This window comes from Sabethes cyaneus, chromosome 1, assembly GCF_943734655.1.
Source record: "Sabethes cyaneus chromosome 1, idSabCyanKW18_F2, whole genome shotgun sequence".
Taxonomy (NCBI): domain Eukaryota; kingdom Metazoa; phylum Arthropoda; class Insecta; order Diptera; family Culicidae; genus Sabethes; species Sabethes cyaneus.
Genome location: NC_071353.1, coordinates 165,637,830 through 165,651,219, shown reverse-complemented (window position 1 = coordinate 165,651,219; position 13,390 = coordinate 165,637,830). Strand labels below are relative to the sequence as shown.

Below are 13,390 nucleotides of genomic sequence, written 5' to 3'. Positions count from 1 at the left end.
CATTGTCGCCACTCTGTATATAGTCACTCTATTCGCTATGTAAGCACAAATCGATCTCTTGTACTCTCATGGAACTGCCATATGGAAAGTTTGTGAAGATTTGGTGCAAAGTTTTGTCTATCCTTTTCACTCTTTAACAAACCTGTGCACAGACTTCACAAATAGAACAAACTTGGGAAGGTGGCAGCACCGTTTCGCGCACATAGCGAATTCAAAGAATTTCCGCCCGAGTTCGGTAGTGTTGTACAGTTTATCGCAGATAATATTCGAAGTACGTCTGGTCTGTCCAAGTTCCGGTCCGGTCATGTCTTCGGAAATTTTGTTTGTGATCGAGGGTACCGCGATCAATGGGGCCTACATCAATGATATGAAGAGCAACTACATCGTGCCGACGCTGGAGTATTTTTCCCAAAGTACGGTCACGGACGAACGGAACGATAGCTATTCGACCGATAAAAACGGCAATCAGTACGGTATTGTAGTGTACAAGACGGCTCAAAGTCTGCCCGGAGTTTGCTGTACCACCTTTGGTCCGTACAACAGTGCCCACAAAGTGCTGGGAGCAATCGAACGACTGGAAATGAGCGGGGGTAAAAGTGAATCGAATGCCAATTTGGCGGAAGGACTGGCCACGGCTTTGGTTTGTTTCGACGATTTCGACGAGCTGCGAGACGCGTCACCCGGTGGCAATGGAATGAAAGTGCACAAGTATTGCATTCTCATTGCGGCCAGCTCGCCCTATTCGATGTACGTGACCGAGTGTTACGCGTATGAGAACAAAAATGTGGAACAGTTGGTGGCTCTGTTTCAGGAAAAAAATATTAACTTGTCCATCATTTCGCCGAGAAAGATACCGATTTTGTTTCAATTGTTTGAAAAATCCGGAGGGGATTTGAGCTCTTCCAGCACGAAAAACTACTGTAAAGATCCACGGCATTTAGTGCTTTTGAAGGGGTTCAGTCTTAAAGAGCGTCCGGTTAGTCCGCCGGTTAACAATCTTCATCATTCTCAGCAGCAACCCGGCAGTATGCCTAGCCCTAACCCGAATCAACAACAGCAGCAGCAGCAGCAACAACAACAACAGCAACAGCAGCAGCAACAACAACAGCAGCAGCAAGTTGCTCAAAATATTATGGATAATACTAATCATATGAATAGTATGGTTAATAATCCGGCTATGCGAGGAGCACTGACGCAGCAGCAGCAAGTGGCAATGCAACAACAATTGCAACAGCAGCAGCAGCAACAACAACAACAGCAGCAGCAACAGCAATGTCGCATGAATTTCCCACAGGGTCACATGAATAATCAAATGTTTGTCAATCAAATGCCCAATCAACAGCAAAACCTCAACACCATGAACTATCAGCAACAATTGCAACAGCAACAGCAGCAACAACAACAACAACAACAACAGCAGCAACAATTACCCCAACAGCAGCAACAGCAGATGCGCTGGATGGCACCTCCACAAGCGCAAGGTCGAAACTTCATGCAACCGGGCGGTATGAACGGCAATCCTGGTCAGCAGCAACAGCCCCAGCAGCAGCAAAATCAAATGGTCAGTAACAATGCTCAGCAGACCAATTCGGTACTGATTTCACAACTAACCACTCCACCCCACACAATGACTGCCCAGCAGCAACAGATGAATCAAATGAATAATCCTCAGTTGCGCATGCAATTTGTTAACAATTGTGTCCAACAGCAGCAGCTGCAACAACAACAACAACAACAACAACAGCAGGGTCAACCGAACCCACAACAGAATATGATGCAGCAACAGTTACTGGCACAACAGCAGGCCAATATGCAAAACCAGAGCATGCAGAATCCAATGGGCATCCCCGGAGGACAAATGGGTCAACTCGGCGGTGTCAATCAGCAGCAACAACAACAACTGCAGCAACAGCAGGGTGGAATGCCAAACCAGGTGGGTCAGATGGGAGGTCCCGGCGTATCACAACAACAACAACAACAACAACAACAACAACAGCAACAGCAGCAGCAAATGGTTCCCGGTCCCAGTCAGCAGCTAGTACAACCTGGCCAACTGCCTCGTGAACGAATTTGGAGCGGCCAACTGGAATGGTATGAAAAACCGAACAAAAACGATGCGGCCAAGCTAACCCGCCAGCTGCCCTGCTCGGTTACGGCAAACATTCGCGACGGGGAACCGGAAATGTGAGTATTAAGCCAAGTAGAAAGTTTCGTAACAGTTGAGTAATGTGGTAATAATTAGTTTATTTAACAATTCACAAGGACCCACAAGGACAAGGACTGAACTCGACTGTTGCTAAGGAACAATTGAACTTGTTTCTGCTGCCACGTATGCAAGGCCTACTAGCATTCATTCTGCAGCGTTGACCACATCTCCTTTTTTGCAGGTTATGTCCTACCTATGACAAAATCTGCACACCAGACAGGACGGACGAACAGGTTGTAACGGTTTGGATTGTTAATTTGATCCTGGGTTGCTTATTGTAATATTTTTATCGTGATTTAATGGAAATTCGCCCACAGCTGTCAACTTTCTTAAGACGAGCTGCGTTTCTTTCCAGTATACTCCCAGATATAGGATCAAGAATGTTTACGATGTTTCCAATTCTATCCAAAATGTTGTACACAGTTCTTCCAAATCGTGAAGTTAGTTTTCCGGTTGAATTAATTATATTTTGTAACAACACACCGTCCCCTTTTTGAATGGCAGGGACCTGTGCATGACACCGCAAGGCGCCTCTACGTTGAATGAAATCAATGGGGTGCCGTTTAAATGTAACTAATTTGTGGAAGCTCGTAACGAATGATTGTACCCAGTAGCACGGTAACGGTGTGTGGGGTTGCGTTCTACATCAAGAGATATTGAAGCAAATTCATCTTTCAATCGCGATTCATTGAATGACTGATTTAAGGTCGTTTTAGAAGCGAACGGTTCTGTCTTTCGACTTCTCCGTTTGCTTGAGGCCAATATAGCGCAGTATGATTTAGTTTAATATTTCTCGACCGAAAGTAATCGTAAATTAAATCACTTTCAGGATTGTCGACATCCGCCGGCAAGCTCTCCTATACTCTCTGTAATTGTCGTCCAGCCACAGCCAAAAAAATATTTTTAAGCTTTTACTTGTTTTCCTTGCCCAATACTTGAGCAATTACTCGAACTGCATTTGTAGTCGACCCATTTCTGCATGAGTTCCAACATGGGAACGTTGTCGCACTCGAACAGTCCCTTTTTTAGTGCTGGTCACTAAAAGCCACATTTTTTCTCAAATGGTCTCTAAAGTCACTTTTTTGCAGCTAAACTATTTTTTAGGCAAAATTTTATTTGGTGAACCCACATCGCAAGTCAAATATCTAGATTATTGTTACCTTGTAACCACCTAAGTGGTTACCAAGGTGTTGTTTAATTTGCAAAACTTCGTTACACAAGATTGCAGTAGACCGAGTACCCAAATGAAGAATAGATTTTCATCATTCATATTTTAGCCTTCGTTCAAGTTAGTTGATAATAAATAGTTCTACAAGATTGAAGTATAACATATTGGCGACGAGGATTTAAACTCGAATTCATCGCTTTGAAGGAAGAGCCACTCATTCAAAATGGCAAGATCTGGAGGCGATTTTCAATACCTGTATCAGCAAATTTTGCGACAGAATAAGGAGATGGCGGAGCAAAACGCTCGGATGATGCAGATTATGGAACGTTTCGGCATTCAAGAAAACGCTTCAACGCGGTCATCGAGCAGTCCGGAATTCATCATCGAATCTCTGGCATCCAACATCCGGGAATTCGTCTATGATCCAGAAAACGGTCTCGTTTTCGACCGGTGGTACCGGAAGTACGAAGATCTCTTCCTCAAGGACGGGGCGAAGTTGGACGATGCAGCAAAAGTCCGGTTGCTATTGAGAAGCCTTAGTGTGACTGTGCATGATAAGTATGTCAACTTCGTGCTTCCAAAGCACCCCCGTGAATTTTCATTCGAAGAAACGGTGAACAAATTGAAAGAGCTGTTCAGCGTTCGCGTCTCACTGTTTAGCAAACGGTACCTGTGTTTTCAACTGAGCTAAAACGACGCTGACGATTTTGTGACGTACGCAGGTATAACCAACAAATACTGTGAAGATTTCGAGCTGAACAAGATTACGGCCGATCAGTTCAAAAGCCTGATTTTTATTTGCGGGTTACGCTCTCCGAAGGATGTCGACATTCGGACAAGACTTCTATCCAAGTTGGAAAACAATGCAGAAGGGGAGTGTAATCTTGAATCACTCATCGCAGAATGCCAACGTCTTCAAAACCTGAAACATGATGTAGCTATCGTGGAACAGAAGAAACCGATAAGTTCAATTTGTTCAGTCAAGCAAAACAAACCACCATCGATTAAATCACGTTCAAAGGAAAGCATGAAGTCAAAGACTGAAGGTCCTAAAACACCCTGTTGGCAGTGTGGCGGAATGCATTACGTCCGAAACTGCACATACACGAAGCATGTCTGTCGGAACTGTAAGCAAACTGGACACAAAGAGGGTTATTGTGGCTGTTATACGACGAAAGCGGCGTCAAAGGGGAAGAAAGTAAATGGTATTTACTCTATAAACCAAGTTAGCTATCCTTCGAGACGAAAGTTCCTGACAATCGACATCGATGGATCTTCAATCACGCTACAGTTGGACACTGCTTCCGACATTTCAATCATCTCACAGCAGCAGTGGAAGAAAATGGGTTCACCTTTACTGACTCCTACTACTCAAACTGCTAGGACAGCGTCAGGTAAGCCGTTTCGTCTACTTGGTGAACTCCGATGCACAGTTACTCTTGGAGATATCACCAAAACTGCAGTTTTATATGTGACGACCAGTTGCATAAATTTGTTCGGGCTGGATTGGATCGAGTTGTTCGGATTATGGGACACCGCACTATCTGCAATTTGTAACCAAGTTTATGCTGGTGCTCATCAAGCTAATTACATAGAACAGTACAAAGCCAAGTTTCCAGATGTGTTTAAGCCTAGCCTTGGACACTGTAAGAAGATGAAGGTTCACCTATATCTCAAGCCAGATGCCAGACCTGTCTTCAAACCAAAGCGTCCAGTTCCATTTACATCCATAGAGAAGATTGATGCTGAATTGGATCGTTTGCAAGAATTGGGTATCATTACGCCAGTGGATTTTTCGCAATGGGCTGCACCAATCGTAGCAGTTAAAAAGCCAGGAGGAAAAGTGCGCATTTGTGCGGATTACTCAACTGGACTTAATGCTGTTTTGGAACCCAATCATTATCCGTTACCAGTACCAGATGATATATTCAGCAAGCTTAACGGATGCCGGTATTTTAGCATTATCGACCTGAGCGATGCTTATCTTCAGGTTGAAGTTGACGACGACTCGAAGCAGCTACTAACGATTAACACGCATCGAGGACTCTTCCGGTTCAATCGACTTGCGCCGGGCGTAAAATCTGCCCTCGGAGCTTTCCAGCAATTGATGAACAGCATGGTTGCTGGACTTAAAGGAGTGGACTCTTTCTTGGACGACATTTTGGTGTATAGCAGAACTGAAAAGGAGCATCACGAATCTCTTCACGCTCTGTTTCAACGTCTCCAGTCATACGGTTTCATTTTGAGGGAAGAAAAGTGCAAACTTCTTCAGCCGCAGATCAAATACCTTGGACATATTGTAGATGCCAAAGGACTCCGTCCTGATCCGGTCAAGATTGAATCTATCATCAAAATGCCGCCTCCGCATGACATTACAAGTCTACGTTCATTTCTTGGTGCGGTAAATTTTTATGCAAAATTTGTCCAGGAAATGCATCAGTTGCGACGGCCACTTGACGCGCTGCTCAAGAAAAACTCCAAATTTAATTGGAATAGTGAGTGCCAACAATCATTCCAGCGGTTCAAAGAGGGTCTTCAGTCGAATTTATTGCTTACGCATTATGATCCTGCTCTACCCATCATCGTTGCTGCCGATGCATCGCAGTCTGGAATTGGCGCATGTCTGATGCATCAGTTTCCCGATGGTACTCTGAAAGCTGTTGCACACGCGTCTCGCTCTCTCACTTCCGCAGAGGCAAATTATGGTCAGATCGAAAAGGAAGGTCTTGCATTGGTGTTTTCCGTAACGAAATTCCATCGCATGCTGCTAGGTCGCAAGTTCACGCTCCAGACAGATCACCAGCCACTATTGCGAATTTTTGGACTGAAGAAAGGAATTCCTGTTCACACGGCAAACCGACTTCAACGTTGGGCACTGACACTCATGTGCTATAATTTCGATATTGAATACGTATCCACAACTCAATTCGGATATGTCGACGTACTATCTCGATTGATCGACAGCAACGTCAAACCAGATGAGGATTTTATCATTGCTTCTATACAAACGGAGGACGATGTTGAGGTGCCACTTCAAGAAGCCATCAGCACACTACCGGTAACATTCAAATCGGTGCGTAGTGCTACTCTCCAGTGCACAGTACTCCAGCAAGTGGTGCAGCATATCCATCGTGGATGGCCTTCTAAGCTCGACAGCATTGTCAACGAGATGCATTGTCGGTTTTAAAGGATTGTGTTATGATGTCTAACCGTTTAGTAGTTCCAGAAAATTTACGTAAGCGAATTATGAAGCAACTTCATCGAGGACACCCGGGGATGGAGAGGATGAAAGCTGTTGCACGTAGCCATGTGTACTGGCCAGGAATCGATGATAATATTGCTGACTTCGTAAAAAGGTGTGATAATTGCATTACTCATTCGAAGACGCCAACAAAAGTGCCACTGCAATCATGGCCACTTGCGCAATCTCCATGAGAACGTATCCACATTGACTTCGCTGGCCCAATAAACGGATTACACTTTCTAGTGGTTGTGGACGCCTTTTCAAAATGGCCAGAAATACGCATCGTACGATCCCCAACAACGGCTGCAGTAACTGAGTTTCTGAGTGAATTATTTGCACGGTTCGGCATTCCAAATGTTATAGTTTCCGACAATGGTACACAGTTCACATCGGAACAGTTTGCGATACTATGCAAGAAGAATGGTATTCAGCATTTTCGAATTTCGCCTTATCACCCGCAGTCAAATGGACAGGCCGAAAAATTCGTAGACACCTTGAAGAGGTCATTGCGTAAAATCAACGAAGGGGAAGCTATCTCTGAAACGCTCCAGACATTCCTCCAAGTATATAGGACTACACCTAGTCGTGTTCTTAATGGCAAGACACCGTCACAACAGATGCTTGGTCGTAACATGAAGACAATCCTTGATCTTCTACATTACAATCAACCGAAACCGGTAGTTTTCAACTACAGTCAGAACGAGCAATTCAATCTGAAGCACGGCGCAATTCCACGTGATTTCAAAAGTGGAGACAAGGTCTGCGCTAGGGTCTACAGCAGCAATAATAAATGGCAATGGGTTTCCGGCGTTATCATTGAAAACATCGGACGTGTCAACCACAATGTGCTGCTCGACGAGTATCACGGACGCAAGAAGCTTATTAGGTCGCATAACAACCATCTTAAGCATCGTTGTAATGAGACAACAGCTGACGCTGAAAGTTTTATGTCCCTAGGTATTCTGGTAGATATGTTCGGCCTAAACAATTCAACCAGCGGTAGCGTACCGCATTCCACGAGACGTTCATTCCAGATCGAGGAGGAAATAGTTCCCGTTGCGTCAACTTCCGAATGTCAAGCCGAGGTTCAACAACAGCCTGAGGTAGCGGTAGAAGGACCGAGTGACCTGTATACAACCTCAAGTCCACAGACCATCGCAGTATCGGATTTAGACGTCGGTTCCAGTCAAAACAGACAACCTGATTCAGTGCTCGAAAGCGAACAGCTTACAGATGATTCCATTACTGAGTCTCCACATGTTCGACCCCAGAGAACAATCAGGATGCCGTCTAGACTTGAGCCTTACCTGTTCTGGAAATAAGAAGGGAGGAAATGTTACCTTGTAACCACCTAAGTGGTTACCAAGGTGTTGTTTAATTTGCAAAACTTCGTTACACAAGATTGCAGTAGACCGAGTACCCAAATGAAGAATAGATTTTCATCATTCATATTTTAGCCTTTGTTCAAGTTAGTTGATAATAAATAGTTCTACAAGATTGAAGTATAACAATTATCGAAAATCGCAAGATAACAAATATCTTTACGCCAAATTGAAACAAACGAGCTCAGTCAAAAGTTGGTTTTATAGATTTTGTCTCAGAAAAAAGTACGAAATGTTCCTCGAAAACAACGAACTAACTAGCCACCCAGTTAGCTTCGAGTACGATGCTGGTCTAACAAACCAGTCGTCGTATGTTCGAATCTCGGCTAGGTGGTGCTGCTAGAGTCAGTAGGTTCTTTGCACTAGCCCCGTAATTGTCATGTAATCTAATGACGTTTATGTGCTCGCAGAGCTTTTCTCCTGGCTTTAACTAACCGCTTGATTTCGTCGCTCCACCAACGAGACGAGCTTTGCGTCCTGGTTTGTGACTGGTTTTGGGGGTTGAGGAATTTGCTGCATGATGTACTAGTTCAGTTAGCTCGGTGATGTTGCTAGGACAATTTTTGGCAAGTTTGTCAGAGATGGAAGCAGCGAAGCTTTCTCAATCTACTTTTTCATAGATCCGTCTGGACCGTCGTGATGCGGCCGGTCCCAGGAAGTCACTGTCAACGCTCCATAGTAGACGATTGACAATGCTGGGACTGGCTAGCGTCACATCGGTTGCGGTGTTGCGTTGACCAGAAGAGTAGGTTGGAGAACCATCATTAAGAATAACAAGATCGGTTTCCTCGGCGGACTCAGCAACATATGTGCCACGAGCATTGGCTCCGTTGAAGTCTCCGAGGATGATTCTGGGTTCCGGTATTGCGTTTATAATGCGGACTAGCTGGTTACGAAGGTCCGGAATCTTGTTGTGTGGCAAGTATATGTTTGCTATTTTGAAAGCGGAGTTGGGTAGTCTACTCTAACAGCAACGATTGGAAGACTTGTGTCAATTGGTATAGCCACGCACGGAATCGGGCGAAGAATTCCGATGGCGACTGAGTGGTAGATATTTCCTCCATGTTTTAGAATCCATTGGTATTTGTCGGCGAGCCGTTGTTCGATGTATTTCCTGGAGGATGAGGTATGTTGGGAGATGATCCTGGACCAGCATCTCCAAACCGTGTATATTATGGTGGAATCCGTTGAGGTTCCATTGGATTCCTAGCTTCTGTTTTTTGGTGCTCGAAAATGTGGTGGTACCTTGACGAGCAGACCTTTTGGGAGTGAGGTTTGATTGGGTGCACACATCGCTATCTCTTGAGGTGGTTGTAGTAAAGGATCCTGGTTGAACGGTACATAAGGTATCGGCGTGGTGCCGGATGTGCCTGGGATAAACGTACTAGAGAAGGCATCCCTGGGGCGTGTCACGTCTATGTGATGCTCATATCTTCTGGAGAAGTCTCCGCTGTGGTTTCTTCGAGCACGCAGCCTTTCGGATTGCCTAACTGTTGGCCTCACTTCCTCCGGTTTGTCGTTCGTTGCTTTTGACGTGCAGGCCACTGGCCTCGGCCGTGCGGGAGTATGGTTCTGCGGATACTCCAGAGCAGACCCAGCAGAACTCTCCTCGATCTCGATCACTTTTGCGGTCGTGCGGCAATTGTTTCTAGGCGGTGGGCTAGATCGATTTGGCTGGTTGGATCCAATGACACGTAAATTGTTGGATTCAGTGATGTTAGCCTCATTGTTAATTATTTCAACTGTGTGGTTTTCTATGGGTGTGAAGAGGACGATGTTGGTTTTGTGAGATGGGTTCAGGTTGGGTAAGTTTAAAGGCTGCTTATTTTAGTTCTTAGGAGAGGTCTACGGCATCAATCTCCACACTTTTTTGTGCAATTTCAGAGCGGGCTTCCTCTCCAGATCCCCAAAGAACTATCGCTAAAGTTAGAGTTGAGGATATAGTCTGGTAGTTTTCTTTGTATCTTGTTCTTTATTCGTTTACGTTTGGACGTAGATTTGTTTAGGGGTTTTTCTACCGTTTTAGGCTCTTTGCCTTTGGATTTTTTAGCCTTCCGTTATTCTTTGGGTGCAGTTCCGATCTCAATTTCCATGGCCGGTTACGGTATAATGTTTGTCGTTGAAAACAATTCTAGGGATTCCGTGGGTTGGCGCTGAGGGTTTAAAAGTCGTTTCAGGACATCAATTTCCTGGTCCTTTTTTCCTGCTGATTTTTTTAGGTAGTTTACTTGCTTGATCTCAGGTCTTTGATTGTGCCATTTTCCGCTACTGTTTACATCCTATTATTTTTCTTTTCTTCCAGTTTTTTTTTATTCTTTCGTCCTTTTGACACAGTTTCCTTGTCAGTTCTTCCACTTTTGCTGTAAGCTCGGTCAGGGTCGACTCGTTGCTTGCGTAACGGTCACGTTTGCGTAACTTCTCATGGTGTTTTTCGAGTTGTATAGTCGACTGGCTGCCGGGTAGCCGAGGCCTTGATCGACTCGAAGTCGTTGTATTTCCTTTTCCTTTTGGAAGAATGGGCAACTCCTGCTACTGAGACCGTGTTGATGATTGTCACATCTACCGCAGAAACGGGTGTTAGGGCAAGTGGTTTCTTCGTCCAACGGATGGTCACCTTGAGCACAATTTCCGCATATCGCTGCTGCTTGACACCATGTACGGGTGTGCCCAAAGTTCCAGCACTTATAGCAGAGCATGGGGGAGGGGTAGTATGGCCTTGGGTTGACACGCAGATATCCAAAATCAATATGGTCAGGAGGGGTGGTACCTTGAATAGTTAATATCATCGAAGGGAGTTCACCGCGACTCTCCGGGAAAGCACCGGTGATTTTTTCTCCTACGCAGCGATCAATAGATGTACGGATGGTGAAGGGGTTTCGAAGCAGTCGCCCGTTGAGAGCCTCCATTCGTAACAGAGTTAGCTCGCCATGGTTGCAGTTCTTCTGGTAGCTGTTCTCTTGTTTTTTGTCTTGCTGTGTTTCGTTTACAAACCTCAAAAGTTATAAAAGGAACATAAAGTTTGAAAATCGTATAGTTCTCCAGGAGCGGCGTTTTAGTCCGTCGATGTTGTTCCACGCCGCAATTGAATGCTTTTGTGTATGATCGTTTTTCGGCCACTTCTCGTAGTCGGCTAATTACAAATTTAGTATCAAAATAAGCGAAAAAGACTACAGAATCAAAATTCGAAATAAAAAAATGATGATTTTTTCAAAAATTTTAGTCGTTTATGGGCCCTATTCTGTAAGTCACGTCGAGCAACTCGGCTCGACTCAGTCACTGTCGAGTGTCGAGTGCAAGAAGAACGGGCAGCATAGCGGTTCAATGCACGACCAAAACAAAGCTAGCTCAGGCGTCACTTGCTAACCGTTTAGTCACCAGCTTTTTGGCGGTGGACTCAGTCGAGTTACTCGACAAAATCGGGTCGCGTGTGACTTACATAATACCAAAAGTCGACTAGTCGAGCAAAGTGACACTCGACGTGACTTACAGAATAGGGCCCTGTCCCCTTAACTTACCAATTTATTAGCCGAATTCAATGGGTTCTTCTCGCCACCAGATGTGGTAATTGATAAAACTTATTAGCGGTCACCAATTATAAACAGTTTATGTAACAATTCGCAAGGACACAACCAATATTGGACTGAACTCGACTGTTGCTAAGAAAGAATTGAACTTGTTTCCGCTGCTGCAACCCACCAGTGCAAGGCCGTACTAGTTAGTATTCATTCTGCAGCATTCACCACAAGTAATATTTGACATATCCTACAGCAAAGCGGACAACTGGCCTCCCCGGCTTTTGATGCAACTGATGCCGAAAGCCCTGGTGGGCAGTGCCGGTGGACAGTACATCAAGGAGTCTCGAACGGTCGTGTTTATGCCGCAACAGTGCGAGGCTTTGGATGCCCTGTCGAAAGTTATGGGTTCTGGCTTTGTAAGTAATTAATCCTAATCTATGACTTTATAGTTGCTCTATTGTTTTTTTTTCAACGAACAGGCGGGATGTGTTCACTTCACGTCATCACCTCACTGTGACATCAAGGTTCTGATTCTGCTGTACACGGCGGAAAAGAAGGCCTACCTTGGGTTTATTCCCAACAACCAAGGGGCGTTCGTGGATCGGCTGAAAAAGGTAATCATGCAAAATAAAAGTATACAAGCTACCAACCAGCAGCAAGGCGGTCCTTCCGGCATGGGGATGCAGGGATCCCAGAGTGGAATGAATCCTCAGCAACAGCAGCAGCAGGTTCAACAGCAACAACAGCAACAACAGCAGCAGCAGCAGCAGCAACAGCAAGCCAATCAGCAAATGATGGGCGGTCCAATGGGCCCCAATCCGGGGCAAATGGTGCCAGGTCCGGGTCAAATGGCACCTGGCGGTGGTATGCAGCAGGGTCCCAGAATGGGTGGAATGGTTAATGTAAGCATTTTTTATGAAACTTCCTTTCCTTCTAACTTAAGCACATTCGTTGAAACAACAGATGCAGCAGGATCAGTTCGGCAACTACGGTCAGATGGGCAATCAACAGATGCAGGACCCCGGAATGCAAATGTCCCAACAGGAGCAGTACAAAATGCTGCTGCAACAGCAACAGCAACAGCAACAACAGCAACAGCAGCAGCAGCAGCAACAACAGCAACGCAATATGGGCGGACCGATGGGAAATATGGCTGTAAGTTGCCCAATAAGGACAAAATAAACGATCATTCCGCGATTGACGATCCCTTGTTTCCGTTTGCAGATGAACGTGGGACTGCAGAACCAGCGCATGATGCGACCGGTACTGTCGAACAATCCCGGCTTGCGGCATCTGCTGCAGCAGCAGCCGAACCCGCAGTTCCGCCAGCAGATGGGCATCGGAAATCCGAACGCGATGGCCCAGATGGGCGGCCAGCGGCCCAATCTGAACCCGAACCCCAACCAGGCACCGTTCGACGATGCAAATTTTGACTTTATGTAAGCGGACGGAGTCCGGGGGGGCTCGCCGGTAAGTCGTTCCATGTTTGTCTGTCATCTGTGTTTTTCTTTTATCCTCTATGTACCGGTTTATTTATAACGCGTATTCTGAAATTATGTGGAAAAGTGTTTAATGTATAACCTATTCCGCCTAGCTTTTACTCCTAAAGAAAATGGCAGGCGAGCGATTTTTGCAAATCTTTATCAAATACAGGACATGCAGTCCGGTTGAAGCGCAACCGATAATAAATTGATTAGAAAGAAAGTTCCGAAGCAGTGCCCTGTGTGGTGTATTAAAACACCTATTTGTTATTATTATATTGTTATTTTAATTTGTTGCTTAGCGTTTAAAATTTATTAAACAATTATTTTTAGCTTCATATCCGTTATTTTTGAGTGACGACTTGTCGTTACAAATTTTAAAATTACCCGTTCC

The 13,390-nt window shown here is 45.1% G+C and overlaps 1 protein-coding gene across 2 annotated transcripts; it reads left to right on the top strand.

Annotated features, from left to right (window-relative positions):
- Positions 1-258: 258 nt before the first annotated feature.
- On the top strand, positions 259-13,171 carry LOC128735806 (mediator of RNA polymerase II transcription subunit 25). Of its 2 annotated transcripts, XM_053830300.1 has the most exons (6): positions 259-1,561; positions 1,709-2,184; positions 11,769-11,931; positions 11,995-12,417; positions 12,479-12,670; positions 12,740-13,171. In XM_053830300.1, the coding sequence occupies exons 1-6, from the start codon at positions 305-307 to the stop codon at positions 12,956-12,958; spliced, it is 2,730 nt and encodes a 909-aa protein (XP_053686275.1). In that variant the 5' UTR covers positions 259-304; the 3' UTR covers positions 12,959-13,171. The 2 variants fall into 2 exon arrangements, with proteins under 2 accessions (XP_053686275.1, XP_053686271.1); XM_053830296.1 differs by having other exon boundaries at positions 259-2,184.
- Positions 13,172-13,390: the final 219 nt, after the last annotated feature.